The sequence below is a fragment of the Pyrus communis genome, chromosome 17 (genome assembly GCF_041283825.1).
Source record: "Pyrus communis isolate YQ-2024b chromosome 17, ASM4128382v1, whole genome shotgun sequence".
NCBI classification, from domain to species: Eukaryota; Viridiplantae; Streptophyta; class Magnoliopsida; order Rosales; family Rosaceae; genus Pyrus; species Pyrus communis.
This window is the reverse complement of record NC_142581.1, coordinates 18,796,443-18,813,927: the sequence shown is the minus strand read 5'-3', so window position 1 is coordinate 18,813,927 and position 17,485 is coordinate 18,796,443. Positions and strand designations below refer to the sequence as shown.

Below are 17,485 nucleotides of genomic sequence, written 5' to 3'. Positions count from 1 at the left end.
CTATTGGCTTGTGGGCATACATTCCCACTAATTACAATAATTTTGTCATTTTCATTAAATTTTAAACCGTTTACATTAAATAAAGTTTAGATGATTTGTTGCTAAGATAAACTTAGTGCAATCCACCTTCATTAAAACTCCCACTAATAAGTAGACACATAGATGTGAATTGACAAACCCGTCCTTGCCAAACATGATTGAAGTTTTGAACGGAGAAATAATTCAACAAATGCTCTAGAATCTTTGAGACTCTTCTAAATTCTTTCCCAAGAAACTCACATTAAACAAGCCGTAATCAGAATAAGTAAATTTTCAATTCGACAAGTGGGAGCTGTTTGATAACTTTGATTAATCAAAACCAACGGCTACAAATACTGCCTGCTGTCTCATACCTTTATTGTCTCGAGATATAGCAAGCTCCGCTGCCATTTCCAGTCCCAGTTTCCGCTGCTTCGACCCTGCGACTCCCGATCACCCTCCATATTTCCCGCCGTCTACTACCAGAGAGAACGGCCGTTCCAGTGGCAACATGGCAATTTCCGACAACTGCGAGCCCAAAATGGCCACCGGCCCCTGCGGCTACGTCCTCGAAGATGTTCCTCACTTAGTTGATTACATCCCCGATCTCCCAGTAACTCTCCCTCTCTCCCTCTCTCTCTCCTACTATTCTACTTCTCTCTTTCTTAAGGCTCTGTTTGGATGATCAGAAAAAATACTACTCGGTTTATCAGTGTTACAGTATTATATGCTCTACTTGTATATATACTTTGATTTTGTTTTTTGGAGAAAATAATAATCTAATAATTGTAGCTGCCAAAAAAACATGTGATCTTCTTCTTCTTCTTCTTCTTCTTCTTCTTCTGGTTGGTGTTTTGCATGTTCGGTGTTGCGGCGGCGGTTGCTTTTTTTTATCGTAATAGGTGGTGACCGAAACGCAGCGTTTTGGGATGACTGAATATGTGAATCCAGTACAAAGAGCTTTGATTTGTTTTTTTGTTCTTTCTGGAACTTGTTTAAGTTGTTAAGTTTTAACTGATCTGATTTTTCATGTAATTTGGTTTATTGAGATTTAATTGTTGCTGGGGTGCTGGAGTTTTTTTATTTTAATTGTTCTAAGACGATTTTTTTTTTTATACAACAATATATTTACATTTAGGGCAAGTTTGAAGTGCTTCTAGAATAGTTAAAAGATTTGGGCTCGTTTAGAAGTGCTTTTAAAATTATTGAAAGCGCTTTAGTGAAAATTTTTTGGAAGCATTTTCAGAACCTGTTTTTTTTAACAGCGGTTTTAGTTATATTAAAAGCATTTCTAAACGAGTCATTTATCTGCCGACTAATAGCACTTCTGACTATATATGGAGAAAAACTTAGAAGTGCTTATGGGTCGTATAAATGCTTTATGGAGAAGCGGATTTTCATGAAGCACTTCCAACTGCTTTTCTAGGTAGCATTTGGAGCCAACTGCTTTTCTTGGAAGCACTTGGATTTTTAACGAATATTTACGTGTGTTTCTAAAAATTGTGCTTAACATTAGTTACTACAATTTCTAAGATCAGATTTTTCATTAGTATTTTGCTAAGAGTGCTTTGAGGTGTGGCGACTTGATATGAATGAGTTTTCGATATGATAATCCTATCTTGATTGTTTTGCTGCAAGGGGCAACGAAATCTAACACGCAGTTTCTTATGTTTTATGGCAATTTGCAGACGTATCCCAATCCATTACAAGACAATCCCTCCTATTCGGTTGTTAAGTAAGTTAGACTCTTTACATTCACAGCAAATGCATTAGGTACCGACTCGTTTTGTTGTGTTCTTTGTGAATTCACAAAATTGATCTTGCTTTTGATCAGGCAGTATTTTGTCAATGTGGATGATACCGTTTCCCAAAAGGTGAGAAATATTCAGTGCTTGGTCTATTATCAATGTATTCATTCTTCTAGTATATATTTTACACAAATTCATAGTGATACGAAAACTTCAACGTTTTACAATTTCGGTTTTCTAATTCTACAATGTTTTTCTTTGTATAGGTTGTTGTCCAAAAGGATGGTCCAAGGGGGACGCACTTTCGACGCTCTGGACCACGTCAGAAGGTTTTAAATTCCTAGTTTTTTCACTCTATTTATTGTCCTTGTATTATATATTCCAGACAAATGACGTGCAATTGGTTATTTCTCAGGTGTATTTTGAGTCAAGTGATGTGCATGCATGTATCGTGACATGTGGTGGTATATGTCCAGGACTGAATACAGTTATTAGAGAAATAGTATGCGGGCTGAACCACATGTATGGTGTCAAAAGAATTCTCGGAATAGAGGTAAGGCATATTTGATAGGATTAAAAGCACACCACAAAGTAGCACACAAACGTTTTATTGATTTTCCTTATTAACATTAAGATTTGTCAATTGTAGCATATGAAAATAAGGGTTTTTCCCGCAGAAGATTGTTTTATCTAACTACTTAAAATGCCACAAAAACTGGGCTACTGTCCCTACTGACCAGCCACTGAAAATAATTATTAGAACCGACTTACACTTATCTAAAGTCTACGAAATTTTATATGCAGATACTAGACACACAGAGCTACACTCACACAAATTTTTGGGATTTTTGGAGTTGATTTGCTATTTAAATTAAATCGAACAAAAACAGAACATAAATAGATTTTGAAGTAGTTCACAAATTAAGAAAAACGAGCTAGGGGAATTGCTATCCACCACCAAATAATCATGCAAACATGTTTTGTTTCATTCAAATTCCTTTTACTTCCGGATGCCAGTTGGCTCAATGTTAGAACTCAACCTATTACTCTTTCTTGTGTAGTATGTTAAGAGAATAGCGTTTTCAACTTAACTTAGTCCCTAGCATGCAACCTAGAATGGCGTTTTCATAGATTTAACAAGTAAAAATCATTAAGAACGAAAAGAGTTTGAGTCATCATAAGGCATCGTAAGTACTAGTGTTGTCTTACTTATCCTAAAAATTGGTTCACATGTTAATCGCAATTAACAAGTACTACTCTAGAACGTATGTAGGTCCTCATTCGACAAGGGCAGGCACACACGTATTCATAGCATTAGAATCCTAGATATGCTTACTAAGTATGCATCCGTAGAAAACACATAAAGAATTCATCAATGAGACAAGTAGTGAACCAATTTTCATCCATTCATAAAAGTAATTCAAACGAAACGTCATAACAAACTTGCAATCATATTCGGGGCTTCAAAACAGCCCCTAACTACTAAAAATTAGTTACATATAATTATCAAATTCCAAAAGAAAGACATGAGTTTGAGAAGATAAAACCGAAAGAAGAGAATGCCAAGATTTCCTCCTTCCTTTTCCTTCCTTCCCCAACGCTGCCTTGCCTTTTTTTTCTTTCTTTCCGCTGCCTTCTACAGCCTTCTTTTTTTCTTCTTTTCTATAATTTTTTTTTTAACTTTTCCGCTGGGCATTCTCTTCCTCTCCCATAACTCACCAAACTTAATAGCCACTTTATTGTCATAAAAGAGAAAAAGAGAAGAAATGGAAATACAATTTTAACTCCTTGCTAGCCTCTTAGTATTTCACCTACCATAGCCTTTATGTCAATTAATCCTCCACTTAATCCTCATCTTTATTTTCAATTTAACTTTGCTAAAACCTCTCTTTCTCTTGATTTGTGTGACCGGCTGACCATGGAAAATGGGAAAGAATTATGTAGCTTTTTCTTCCTTGTCGGTTCAATCACATAAGCTTGTAATTCTACAAAATTGTCATGTGCTGGTGACTTCACCAAGTAATTCCAACAAGTGACCTGCATGCAAGTTAAATGAAAATGATTTAAGCCACATGTAACTTCTATAGTCAAGTAGTCTATACTTCAACCAAAGGCTTTGGGCATAAAGATTTAAATTATAAGAAATCACCTGATTAAATTAGAACCAAGGAATTATAACATGATTTTTCTCCAATTCATTAATTTAATTATATAAACACAAAACCATGTAATTCCTTTCATTTAAATTCAAAATTTAACTAGAAAATATAGCTTTCGGGATAAAAATATATATGAAAATATGCACTCATCAATATTTAACATGTATTCAAATACATTTTCAACCTCCGTTTTCGTACTACAAAATAAGATAATAAAATGTGTATGGGTGCATGAATTAAAAGTTTTACAAACAAGTCATTTTGTTCCCACACTCTCATTCTATATGAGGTAAAAATAACATACTACAATTTGATTGCAGCATATGGGTGGGTTTCTTTTAGGCCTATTGGTGGAAAATTGGCCCTCAATTCATGATAATCTTTTTATCATATGGTTGAACAATGCCATGAACTAGGAGTAATTCTCCATGTAGGGTGGATACAGAGGGTTTTATGCCAGAAATACGATCCCTTTAACGCCACTGGTTGTGAATGACATCCATAAACGAGGTGGCACCATCCTTGGGACATCACGAGATGGCCGCAATACCTCAAAGATTGTGGACAGCATCCAGTACAGAGGAATTAATCAGGTCGATATTACTTACGTTACTCTAGATTTTTTTCAAATTTCATTTTATGTTGGCTTTGCTTTCACCAAAAAAATTTTGAGCATAGACTTACCTGTGTTTGTGCACGTCAGGTTTATGTACTTGGAGGAGATGGAACACAGAAAGGAGCTTCGGCGATTTTTGAGGTAATTCAGTTTGACGTGGCCCTACTAGCATTGATCTCAAGTGCTACCCGGGAACAAGGATTTTGGAAGATTCACCAATCTTGAGTGTGTTGGGAAACAATATGGGATCGAATTATAAGTTGAGCGCAATATTTAGTTATTTACCTGCCATTATTCTATGCAGGAAATCAGGAGGCGTGGCCTCAAAGTAGCGGTGGCAGGAATTCCAAATACTATTGACAATGACATCCCGGTACTCCCTTATCCCATGCATGACTTGTCTGATGTATTTGATCTAAATATAGCATTCACTCTTGGAAGCAGTCTTAATTTTGGATTCCATGCTTTTATTTAGGTTATAGACAGATCTTTTGGTTTCGACACTGCTGTTGAGGAGGCTCAGCGAGCCATTAATGCAGCCCATGTTGAAGCGGAAAGCTTTGAGAATGGTATTGGCTTCGTCAAGTTAATGGGCCGCTATAGTGGTAAAGTGTCAGTCCTCTATAATCTTAAAATTATTTATTTTAGAGTAAAACACACAAGATGATGTGAAAATAGGCTTCCAATGTGGTGATATTATGTCACTTGATGCTCTCTTATTTCTCCAATTGAATTGCTTCTCCCTGAACCTGTGCTAGTTGTAACCATGTGTACTAACTGTGCCCTCTGCATATCGACTAGATGTATATATTGGTTTCAATTTCCTCTGCCGGTGACTATGTGCATCCATTGACGAGACTTTGTGTGAACAGTCACTGTTATGTAGATCTTATTCTGATACTCTTGTCCCGCAGGATTCATAGCAATGTATGCTACTCTTGCTAGCCGAGACGTAGACTGTTGTCTGATTCCAGAATCGCCTTTCTATCTGGAAGGACCAGGTGGACTTTATGAATATATTGAAAGAATACTGAAGGAGAATGGTCACATGGTTATAGTAATAGCCGAAGGTGCAGGACAAGAGCTTCTTCCTGAAAGCATGAACCAGCGGGATGCTTCCGGAAATAAGCTTCTGCAAAATGTTGGTCTGTGGTTATCGCAAAATATTAGGGTAAGATGCGAGCGTTATTTCTATCCTGATCATAGAGAAGTTGTTCCCTCTCCCTCGTTTGTGTGGTCGTCTGTTTTTTACACTTCCGCTGTTGTAAGCATGTCCATTCTGGAACGGGGTTGGGATGTACAATAACATTTTTCCCTTTGGATATTACCGCCCATTAGAAAACGGGGGGACTCAAGAATACTGTCTAGCAGCCAATTAATTGTCATTTTCCAATGAGTCCCTTTTTCTTTGTCAGCCATAAAGACTGTATGGTATAACCAGAAGGTGGTGCTTTGAGGATTTGCTTGCATCCTTTGTCAAATTTGAAAATTTCAAGGTCTTATACAACATGCGAAGGCAATGTGGCCTGCTTGTTTGATGATGTCGACATCATTAGCTATTATTTATTCATAACATTTTTTAGTGACTTGACCGTGGGGATGCCACTTCTTACCATATGTATTGGTTTTGATTATGTTCTTGTAGGATCACTTCTCGAAGCGGAGAAAGATGACTATAAATCTCAAATATATAGGTTCGTCTTACTGAATCGGTTTTTCTTGGGATTGTTGAGTATTGATTTTTATTTTCTGATTCTACGGATAGTCATCGTGGAGCCTGGTGGAACAATTTATATAACCTAACAATAGCTGTGCACTTCTGGCAGATCCCACTTACATGATCTGTGCGATTCCAAGCATTGCATCTGATAATGTATATTGCACCCTCCTTGCTCACAGTGCCATTCATGGTGCGATGGCTGGATACACGGGATTCGCTGTCGGCCCTGTTAACGGAAGGCATGCTTACATTCCGTTTCATGTAAGTTATATAAGTTACTCTTGGTTTAAATAGTTATCTCAGTAAAAGAAGGGAAGCATATGATTCAGAAGTGGGGAAACTCGGCATGTTACATTCCCCTATAAAAATTCATAGGCCAATATGACAGGAAAAATGAAGCAAGTGATGCAAGAACATAGGCAAAAAATAGAATTTACATTTATTTGATGTACCCAAGAACTTACCTTGTCTTTTCGGGTACTGCCATAAATTGTCATTGTGATTTAGTCGTATGCTCAAGTTGATTGTTCTTTCATGCGCAGCGGGTGACCGAGAGGCAGAACAAGGTTGTGATCACTGATAGAATGTGGGCACGGTTATTGTCATCAACCAATCAGCCAAGCTTCTTGGAACTCAAAGAGGTCGAAGCAAAGAAGAAAGAGGAAACAAAAGAGGAAACAAAAGCCCAACTGATAGTTGGGGAAAACCATACTAAAGCGACTTCAGCGTCTAGACCGAAGGAATAGGAAAATGGTTCAACAAGCAGCTTCTTTCCTAACTCTAAAGATCGTTGTGTTCATGGCACTCTTTGTTTTCGCTCCCTATCTGTCTTTATGTGTGATGTATTTCTTTAGAAGTGTTTCGGGTTTTACTGTCGATATCTTTATAAGGATTAAGGAGTCGTTGTATATATGAAACAAATGAGAACCTATGAGTTGTGGGCAGATATGATTCCTCTCCACTCTTTTTCCCAACTAAGCATTCCATTCTCTTTTCAGAAAGATTTATTAGAGGATTTGGCCCACCTTGAGGTTCAACAATGTGGCGTGAAAGCTGGGTAACTATGAGCTAACTACGTTTTGTGAATGCGGGCGTGCCAACACACCATTAAACTCGGTCGGACGAGTAGAATAGACGTCATGAAGGTGATGTAGAATGCGTTGTTGACTTCTTCAAGCGATAACAATCAAGGAAGGAACGGGTCTCGACCTTATATAAGGTTGCTTAATCATCGTGAAGTTCACTAAATGGTTTGGTTTTCAATGTGTCAGAACACGAAGTAACGTGGTAACATCTCACTTTTGCTGGGAAGCTAACAAAATGACCTTTATAGGCGAAAGAATTGGAATTCGTCTATCGAGACTTGGATAGATAACCAACCGTCCAAAATCAATGTTGTTTACTCGTCCAAATTGAAGGTGCTGCTGAATTGAATGGTCTACAACTCCGATTCTGTTTACTTATCCAAACCGAAAATGTCGTTGGTTGTCAACACAGTGTTGTTTACTTGTCAAAATGAAGGTGTGTTGTATGAGGGGGGTTAGGATAGTATTTTTCTCAAGGGTGTGAGAAGGGCTTTGCATAGAGCAAGGGTTTTCACGTAAAGTATTTTGAGTTGTTTGTTAAGTTGAACGATATTTCATGTTGTAGAGCCTCTTCTATTTATAGGGATTGACGTTGTGATAATCAAGCTTACCGAGGTAGTCTTGATAGGACTGTGTCACTTCGACAATTACCTGAATATTCTCTCTTTATTTCTTTAATCCCCTTCTTAGCTGAAACTCATCTTTATCCAATCTCGGTTTTTTTTATTGGCCAAATCAGATTAATGGTTCCCGTAGTGATAAAGTAATCTGATGATAGCCCATGTGGTAAAAAAATTAGACTTTAAACCCCCATGGTGGAGATTATTAGCAAATTCAACCCAAAAAAGAGATTTATGTTAAACCTCAATTAAATGTAGGGATAAAAATTCTCTCTTCTTTCTCTGTAATTGTACCTCCTCAGCTCTCTCCAGGCTTTCACACAAAACAAAAACGGAGTTAGACTCATTATAACTCCGATTACCATATGATGAGAAGAAAAGAAGATTTTGTTCATGCATACAGAAATACCCGAAAAAATGAAAGCCAATTCAGCATTCAAACGAGGAATGTACCAAAATTTCCAATTAAGTATTTAAACGAAGAATTTCAGACTTGAAGCATTATAATTTAACTCTAAAAATGCAATAACAGAAGCGATTAAAACCCGATTAAAAGCAATGACAAAGCTCATTCCGATTCTTGACATTTTCAGTTTAGTGATGACTCGACCGAGCACATCTGAACTTAATCCTTTCACAGTCGTACTTCCTTAAGGACTCAATCAAATCAGTCATGTTTTGGGCTAAAAGCCCACTAACCTGAGGAATGATTACTAGGACGAGGGTCATGGCTTTACAGCCCGGGTTAATCCACTTTCAGCCCAAGCAACCTCTTGGATAAATGTCTAGTAAGCTACATCCTTTGTAACACAAAATTACACAAGCCCTTGGTAGGAAGAGCAATTTCCACGATAGATAACACAAAATTACATACAATTTCATATGCACAAAGTTGAAACCGTTGGCTCCATATCAGCATCATTCGAACACATTGCTGATGACCTCCTTTAGATCCTTGCAGCCAATGATTTCGATATCCTCTAAACCTGGAGTTCCTTGGTATGTCTCGGATGATTTTGGAACGACACACATCTTGTAGCCCAGTTTCGCCACTGTGTATATCCTTTTATCCATTCGAGTGACCTAACATGATACAATTAATTGCCATCAATGATATATTGCTTGAAAGAAAACAAAGAAAACAATTAACTGCCATCACTGATTGGGGATCGGATGGCCAACCAGTGAACAAGTTCAACAAACTGCGTTCGGATAGCCAAGCAAGCGCTAAGATTAGGTCTTAATAGTATTATGTCAAATTCAAATCAAGCTAATAGAAAGAACTAATCATACATAAGTGCCCAACATATCCTAAATACAAAGCCAAGCTTCTCATATTTCAACTGAAAAACATCACTATTCAGGACCCAGTAGTAAAATCCGCCGACAGTATCCCAATACTACGAAAATATGATAGGAATGCTGAAATAATTTGCTTACCGGCCGAAGCTCGCCAGCAAGTCCAATTTCACCAATGAATGCTATACTATTGGGAATAGGGAACTCCAAGAAACTGAAGACAATGAGGAAAAGAAACAAATGTGGTTTAAAAAACATTGAAAGGAATTAGGTGCTACATGAAATACATAAAATAGTTATTTATTTCTTCTTTTTCTCGTCTTGATATAACCGCACATAATGCAGATAAAACACTGAAGCATGAAAAAATATTACCAGACTAAATGTCAAAAGTAAAAAAATGTATAGGGGCGTAAACAAAATGGTAAATGGCATCCTCAGTTAAAGAAACAAGATTTGATTAGTAGAAAGGATAAGTAGCATGCCTGCTGCAAATTGCTACTGCTATTGCAAGATCTCCAGCAGTTTCTTTCAGCGTCACCCCACTAACAACATTTAAGAAGATGGCCTAACATGAAAGCAACTTTGTTTATTAACAGGACAATAATCCAAGAGAAAACTAACCAACAATAAATAAGAAAGTCTAGCATTCGTTTAATTAAACTAAAGAATTTAGATTTACTTGGTATCGTAAAAATTCATTAAACACGTAGATAGAAAAAAGACCGGCGAATAGCCTCCTATGATTCAACTCGAAGCAAAAGTTTTATGTTTGTGTAAGTTTATAAAAACTTCATGTGCCATATTTGACATTAATCCTATCAGTATGAGAGGTTAGGTTTATATTCTTTACTAGTTATGATACGACTATAAATGTTCTCAATCTTTTCATCATGTATAAATAGTTCAAACCTGGAGAGAAACTTCAGAGACTGTTAAGGTCAATGAGAGGAAATCAATTTATAAATGAAAGAATTATTATAACATTTTACTTACATTCTCCTGGAGCTTTAGACCAGCTTGCTTCGTTAGTACCTAAAATATGCAAGACATCAAATGACAACAGACTTTCATCAAAATAGACGAGAGTTTAGCATAAACAAATGATGCGATAACACTGTTTTTTTCTTTTTTTTTTCCTGACTCAAACTCTAAATATATTGAAACTGTAATCTCAAATTCAATATTCACTAACATGAGCCTTAGCACACTGTCTTCATCGAAGGAATGTCAAAAGAAAAATAGTAAGCAATCTTGGTAATGCTATCATGAGTCTCAAAGCATATGAATATGTGGCACTCATGGTAATGCTATCATGGGTCTATGAAAAATAGCAAATGATATTGCTAATTGCTTGTAACCGAATATAATAAATTGCGAATCGCTATTGTACCACTGATGCTTATTGTGTATTTATGTATATGATACAAATATAAATCCAAAATATACACAAAAACTAAATGTAAAAGCTACTCACAGATTTAATCATGTCAGCTCTACTTGCCGAAACCCCATTAACTTGTCGTAAAACTGTTGACTCAGATACACATAATGCCTACAATAAGCTTATGAAAGTTAGTTAGATGTCCTACTTTATTTGAAAATCTGAAAACAAGTTACACAAAACAAAAAGGAAATATGCCGCTAATGGACATCTAGTTACTTGGTCCAATACCAGGAAAAGCCGAGATATGGGTCCAACCCAATTATTATATTTAGTATATACAATATATCTAACCTATCCCACTGCCTCTAGAAAATGCTGAGGAACACTCTTGATTGAGTATAGTAGTCGGCTATGATGGCAGTATAAGAATGTTGAGAATAAACATCTGACATCAAGATTGTAAGTCCTGCATCCTAGTATAAGAAAAGTGAGGCTCTACACATTGCCAATTGATTTAGGGTGGATGGTCCAACTTTAACAGAGTGGGCAAAACATCCATGTGTCAGCCATCGTTGGGCACACATGTTCCATGTGTGAGGCTCCCCATGTGTTTGCTCAATCCAGCCACCAGTGAAGAACATATTAAGAATATAAAATCCCAAGTTAGACATTCTAAGCCTTGAATCTGAGTTTAAAAATCATAAAGCGTCTCCAACTGTTGCCAATTGGTTTCAGGTTATGATCTAACTTAAAGAAAAAAGCATCAACTACTACCCCTGGCTCCAAGCAACAAACCATACATAAGTATACCATCATGATTATCATCAAGTTCATTCAAAACATTTCTATGATGGACAAGAAAATTTACTGATTTAATCTAGTCCATAAAATGACAAAGTTGCTAATTAAAAAGTTAAAATAACTCAAACGGAAAGATAACAAGTATAAAAGCAGTGGAGAATAACCTGAATCTCAATGAGAAAAGTTCGAGATCCATCCATTATTACAGCAACAGCTAAACCAGCTAAACAAGGTGAGTCTGAGTATTTCTCAGATAGAAACATCTCACTGGGGTTTGAAAGAGCTTGAAGTCCTGATTGTGTCATTTCAAATACTCCAAGCTTAGAGCAAGGAAAAAAAATTCCAATCAGTAAGACAGACTAAGAGGTGATTCTCTACACATTTATACACCTAAAGCAACACACACACAATTCTAATTACATAAGTTTATCTAGTTGAAAATTAGTTTCATTCACTTCACATAGAAGATACAATAATATGCAATTTTTTGTCCCTATTTAAGCTCTTCAGCATTCAGAAGACTCAGAACTAATACAAAATCTGCAACAATCAAGGTACAATGACCTTGAACAGTATATTTCCTTCTCTCAATGGTTAAGAATTGAACTCAGGACTGCCACACATCATCCAGCTACACATTGGATGGTCCGACAAAAAATAGAAGAAAAAACCAAAAACATATTATTTTGCAATTAAGAGAAAAAGACATCAGTCACCTCAAAGGAAGAGTTGCTACAAAAATAGAACAGTACACAATATATAGAGCCAAAATGTTTCACCATTTCCCCTTGATCTCCTAGTCGCTCATCTCCTAACTACGGCCAAATAGTTTGAATAAAAACTTTCAGTTATAAAAGAAGAGGAAAGTACTCTTGCTTGGGAAATTTGGAAAACGAAAGAAAAGTAAAACAATAACAAGAACCCTTACTAGGAAAAATAGGTTAGATAAGTTGGCAAGATAGATGTACCTAAGGAACCCAAACAAAATAAAAAATGCACAATGAAAGAAGTTAAAGTGATAACACAAATCAACAATACAAATAGGTCAATACTTATGTGGCTAATAAGGGAATAATGAATGTATGGGTAAAGAATGCTATAGCCCTGACTGCCATTGCATACCTCATCAGTGGATCCATAGCGATTCTTCACAGATCGAAGTAAACGATGGGATAAGTTCTCCTCCCCCTGAGAAGATATATATGGATTAGTCAATACCACTTTACAGGAATTGATTAAAAAATAGGAAGCGGGCCATAATAAGCTCCCTCCAAACTACCAACAAACCAGTAAAAACAATGTAAGAAGGTACCAACTTCCATATATAGCACAACATCAACAATATGCTCCAAGACACGAGGTCCAGCTATATCTCCAGATTTTGTTACATGCCCAATCTGGATATAAACACAAAGAAAAGAGTAAGAACAGAAGGTCATGATATTACATAAGCTTCAATAACAATCAAAAGATTCTATTCTCTTTTATAGCCCCATCTAAAGTTCTAGAAAAGGGAAGTTCCTGATCTTTACAGGTTATCCCCTTCTTAAAACAGAAAACTATATCTAGAATCAAGCTTTTGTTAAAGCTACAAATCGGTAACTAAGATAAGTCCTAGTCATCACTAACCTACTCCATTATATGAGTTCTAAACCAATAAATTGAAAGTAAATATATGAACAATCGGAGTTTGGACAGTGTATACTCACCAAGAGCACAGGGACATTTGTCTTCTTTGCAAAACGCAGCAAGGCTGATGTGCATTCCTTCACCTGACACAGAAAGTGTAAGAACTCACCAATTACAGTCCTGAAACTATCACATGATAAAACGAGTAAATTAAGTGCCCTTTGATAATGTTATTCCAGTAGGGTTGGATCTTTTTTATGTTACAACAGCATAAAAGTGCCTCAAAAAGCAACTCTACGAAACCTGATACCTTAGTGGGAGTTGTTACGATACAAACATAAATATCTACAAAGGGTTGCCAAGAAACAACTTATTCACCACATAATTTGCTTCAAACAACGTAGATCAGATATGAATAAGCTTCATCTTATGGTTGGCATATTATTATCAAAATTCTAACCTGTTGGATCGCTCCTGCACTTCCAGCAACTCCTTTTAAATAAACTGTTTGAATTGAATCAATGATTAAAGCCCGAGGGTTGAGAGGTTGAATTTTTTCTAATATATCCTGAAAAATATACATTTATTAATCATTCCAGCATTCCGATCATGATACAGTTTGTTTGAAATATGGATGTGCACATGAGTGCATTATTACATTTAACATAATTATTTCTAATAACGTCCTAAAATAAGGACATGTTTATCAGCCATTAGATCATATATGGACGAGGGTGACTGAATTGTACTAAGATGCATCTCATCCTTGACACATGTCAACAGTTCATATCTGATGTAATAGTTGATAAACAGATCCTCATCTAAGGATTGTATCAAACTACTCACATTTAATATACATATGAGAGAGAAACGAATTTACTTATAGGACATTTAAGCAATTGATTTAATTAATACATGATATACATCTGAGTAGTTACAGGGGAATGGTATTGTATATTTTCCTGCACTAAGTGAATTGGTTTTATATAGTTTCCCACTAAAATTAAGGCTGTACTTAATTTAATCCCTTCCAGGGTTATGATTAATGCATCTTTTTCCCCCTATTTCTGCCACATGATATCAGGAAGTCCTTACAATTCCAACCTCCCAGTTTATGATGAATTCCACGAGTTGGGCCATCCAATGATGAAGACACTCACATTTTCTAATGCTTAACCATTTGGAAATAGTGATACGCCAATAAACTGTATCAGTTTTATTCTACTACATGCTTAATTTTAAAACATAAAAAAAAAAGTTGGTAGGTGCATGCACCAGACTTTGACCATCGAGAAAAGTTGCAAAACTTGCATCACTTCACATGAGACTAATTAAAATCGATAGTAAGCAAACAAACAAAATCTTCCACATCTCCCAAGGATTTCTCGACAGTAAGCCGGATTAATATAAAATAAAATAAAAAGTAACAACATCCTGGTCTTAGTTATCTCTAGCTGAATAAGAGTAACAGAAAATACAAGATTTAGTCAGCAGAAGCCCAGAATGTGCACCTCAATATCGGTACTTGAGTACAAGAAAAGATCCTCTGTTTCAATCTTCATACGATCAGCTCTGCTTCCAATTTGCTCAACACTCTGCCACCAGACATCAATGTTAATTAACCTACATGCAATAGCCTAAAGTTATAAGAAAAATGATGCATCATGGTGAAACCAAAATTATACAGCACTAAAATTGGAGATTAACATTTCCAGAAACCCCAGCTGTTTTAGGCTTCTCAACTACCGAAACTAAAATCACTTCAGCGCCAAAGCCTTTTAGCCATATGTTCAATCTAAATGGGATAACAGCAGGCGTTTTCAATTGAAAAAGAATTATCGTACAGTTAATTAAGTTACCTTATTTCAGATAAGAATTCAATAATTCTTTACCTAATTTCATATAAGAATTCAATAAATCTTTCAAGTGGCACATAGACCTTTAAAAAAAAAAGTACCTAAAAAAACATATAAGACTGGAATGCACTCATAGTTTCATGATGATCTACCAAAACCAGGCTTAAGAAAATGCTAACCTCTTCACCTGATACATACACAACAGCAGCTGCTTTACCAAGCCCTTGCCCTTCAGCTATTAGTGAAGCCATCTTCCAATTCAAATGTATGGTTTACATGAAAACAGAAACACAAACAGAGAAGAAGATCACCATAGTCAACATTGAGAAATAAAAGAATATTCAGAGCAACACAAAATTTATATGTAAACTGCAAAAGTAAAGCTCCATAATTAAATCCTAACAACTTACTACCTGCAACACGAGTGTACTCTTGCCAACTCCTGGATCACCACCAATCAAAATTAATGAACCTTCACAGACAGAAATAAGTACATTAAAAATGTTAATGTATCCACTTCAAACACTGGAAATAAATATTAAAGCTTCCCTCCATCACCAGGTCCCCGACCCACCAAGAGAAATAATGAAAAAAAATCCAAAAAGGGAGACAAGAAAAACCACCTAACCATTGAACAGTCTATAAATTAATACAATTTCATCACTGTCTTCAGTAATATCAAGTGAAGATAATAAGACTGCCTACCCACAACATCTAGACTACATCCAAATATGACTTGTTTTGATTACCATGGACATTTTCTCCACTTTACCTTGAAGCCGAAAAAGAGTATCACTTCAAAATTTGAAGACAATCGAGTCAGGGGCCAAACAATTAGCTTTCAGAAGTTATTACTGAAAAAAAAATAATGCATAATGTTATCAAACCTTGCACAACACCACCACCAAGCACCCTTGCAACTTCACTTCCAAAGAGTCCAGGCCTAAATATCAACCAGACCAACATATGCAATTTCAAAAACCATTTCCCAGCTCCTCAAGAGTTCAAACACAGAGTAAATAGAAATACCAAAATGATAAACTTACAAAGGAATACGCCTTTCTGTCCAATTAATGCCCCGGTTCACATCTGTCAACCGCGTTGGCCCAACCTCGCCCGCCTCCAGTGGCATCCACGACCGCACCACCTTCTCTGAAACCTCAAACCCACTAACCTTACCATCATCGTTTGTCTCCGAAAACTGCTTCAACGTACCCATTTCATTACAAGACCGGCATTCACCCCACCACTGCCCAAATGACTCCCCACAATTAGAGCAAACCCAGCTAGTTTTGACCTTCCCCTTCTTCTTACTCCTCGCTATTCCCCCAAAAAGCTTAGTCCCTGCATTCGCGTTCTTAACACTCCTAACACCCTCACCTCTCTCAAACTCGCCAACCCCATTTTGTAAACTCGATAAACCCACACGGGCTTCACTTTTAACACTCCTATGAGCTTCATCTTTCTCAATCTCATCGACCCCATTTCCGAAATTTGACGAACCCAATTGGGTTTCACTTTTACCACTCCGTTGAACCCTATCTTTCTCAATCTCGTCGACCCCATTTCCCAAACTCGATAAACCCAATTGGGTTTGGCTTTCACTTTCGATTCTTGGTTCTTGTCCATCGCCACTGTTATTTGGGACCCTTTGAGTGGCCAATGTGTGCGAGACAGGGCGAAAGACAGACCAACCGCGACGGGTTTCTCCCTTGGAGCTCGAACTGTTGTGCATTTTCAGGGAATCGGCGGCGGAGCCGGGTTCTTCGGCATGGTGGAGACGGCTTGTGGAGTGGAAATGGCGGGAAAAGTTAGGGTTTTGGAGGGATTGGAAGGAGGCGACGGAAGGTATGGAGAGGGTGGGTTTGAGGAGGTGTTTGTGGGTGGAGATTGATCGGAGAGCTCTCATGTCTGATGCTACTAGCATCAAAGAGTCGAAGGTAGGTAGAAGAGAACTCTGTGTACAGTGTAGGGTCGATTTTGCAACTTTTGAGTTGAAATGCAAACAACCCGCGAAGTTGAAAAGACTGGAATTGTTTGGGCATGTTTAACCACAAAACCCTGGGTTTAATGGTTCAAATTTCAAAAGGGTCTATAAGCTAATCCCAAAAACTATAAATAATTAGAAAAATCATAGGCTTTTTATATTCGCACCCCACAAAATGTTGAATACATCATATATTAAAATTTAATATTAAATTATTTATTTACCCTACTATACAATAGCAATTTTGACCTTACTACGTTTTTTTTTTTTTAAATCTAAATACAACCCAAATCACCTTTAATGTATTATTTATCTTCTTCAACTATCAAAATCCCTCTAACCCTCCATTATTGAACAAAACCCTATCCAATGAAACTAGAAACATGTTGATTAAGAAAAATTATTTTTAACGAATGAAACACGAAATCAATGTTTCGGAAGCTTCACATGAGGTAAGATTTCATATTCTTTATTGTTTTAGTGATTTTGACGACATTGATAATTATTTAATCTTGCTTTTGTTGCATTATTCAAGCTTTTATGTTCGTATTCCTAGGGAT

At 36.6% G+C, this 17,485-nt stretch overlaps 2 protein-coding genes across 2 annotated transcripts; one reads left to right on the top strand and one right to left on the bottom strand.

Annotated features, from left to right (window-relative positions):
- Window positions 1-237: 237 nt before the first annotated feature.
- On the top strand, window positions 238-7,235 carry LOC137708199 (ATP-dependent 6-phosphofructokinase 6). The gene is made up of 13 exons (XM_068447219.2): window positions 238-631; window positions 1,707-1,753; window positions 1,853-1,892; window positions 2,033-2,095; window positions 2,182-2,319; window positions 4,360-4,518; window positions 4,629-4,682; window positions 4,846-4,914; window positions 5,017-5,146; window positions 5,456-5,712; window positions 6,187-6,235; window positions 6,368-6,522; window positions 6,804-7,235. Exons 1-13 carry the CDS (start codon window positions 530-532, stop codon window positions 7,005-7,007), a joined length of 1,467 nt encoding a protein of 488 aa, XP_068303320.2. The 5' UTR covers window positions 238-529; the 3' UTR covers window positions 7,008-7,235.
- A 1,280-nt stretch (window positions 7,236-8,515) lies between these two features.
- On the bottom strand, window positions 8,516-17,031 carry LOC137708095 (DNA repair protein RadA-like protein). The gene is made up of 15 exons (XM_068447086.2): window positions 15,985-17,031; window positions 15,826-15,881; window positions 15,352-15,410; window positions 15,118-15,189; window positions 14,594-14,677; window positions 13,543-13,650; window positions 13,163-13,225; window positions 12,770-12,850; window positions 12,576-12,641; window positions 11,618-11,773; window positions 10,743-10,820; window positions 10,262-10,300; window positions 9,751-9,833; window positions 9,407-9,479; window positions 8,516-9,049 (listed from the first exon to the last, which is right to left on the bottom strand). Exons 1-15 carry the CDS (start codon window positions 16,863-16,865, stop codon window positions 8,885-8,887), a joined length of 2,064 nt encoding a protein of 687 aa, XP_068303187.2. The 5' UTR covers window positions 16,866-17,031; the 3' UTR covers window positions 8,516-8,884.
- Between the last annotated feature and the right edge of the window lie 454 nt (window positions 17,032-17,485).

What these genes read in the sequence shown, in the direction of transcription:
- LOC137708199 (XM_068447219.2), top strand. Translation starts at nt 530, where the DNA reads ATGGCAATTTCCGACAACTGCGAGCCCAAAATGGCCACCGGCCCCTGC. An exon ending in ATGATACCGTTTCCCAAAAG is followed by an intron (nt 1,893 to 2,032) that starts GTGAGAAATATT and finishes TTCTTTGTATAG; the next exon opens with GTTGTTGTCCAAAAGGATGG. An exon ending in CTATTGACAATGACATCCCG is followed by an intron (nt 4,915 to 5,016) that starts GTACTCCCTTAT and finishes GCTTTTATTTAG; the next exon opens with GTTATAGACAGATCTTTTGG.
- LOC137708095 (XM_068447086.2), bottom strand. Translation starts at nt 16,865, where the DNA reads ATGCTAGTAGCATCAGACATGAGAGCTCTCCGATCAATCTCCACCCAC. An exon ending in GTGCAGGAGCGATCCAACAG is followed by an intron (nt 13,226 to 13,542) that starts GTTAGAATTTTG and finishes TTTCTGTGTCAG; the next exon opens with GTGAAGGAATGCACATCAGC. An exon ending in GAGCTGACATGATTAAATCT is followed by an intron (nt 10,301 to 10,742) that starts GTGAGTAGCTTT and finishes TGCATATTTTAG; the next exon opens with GTACTAACGAAGCAAGCTGG.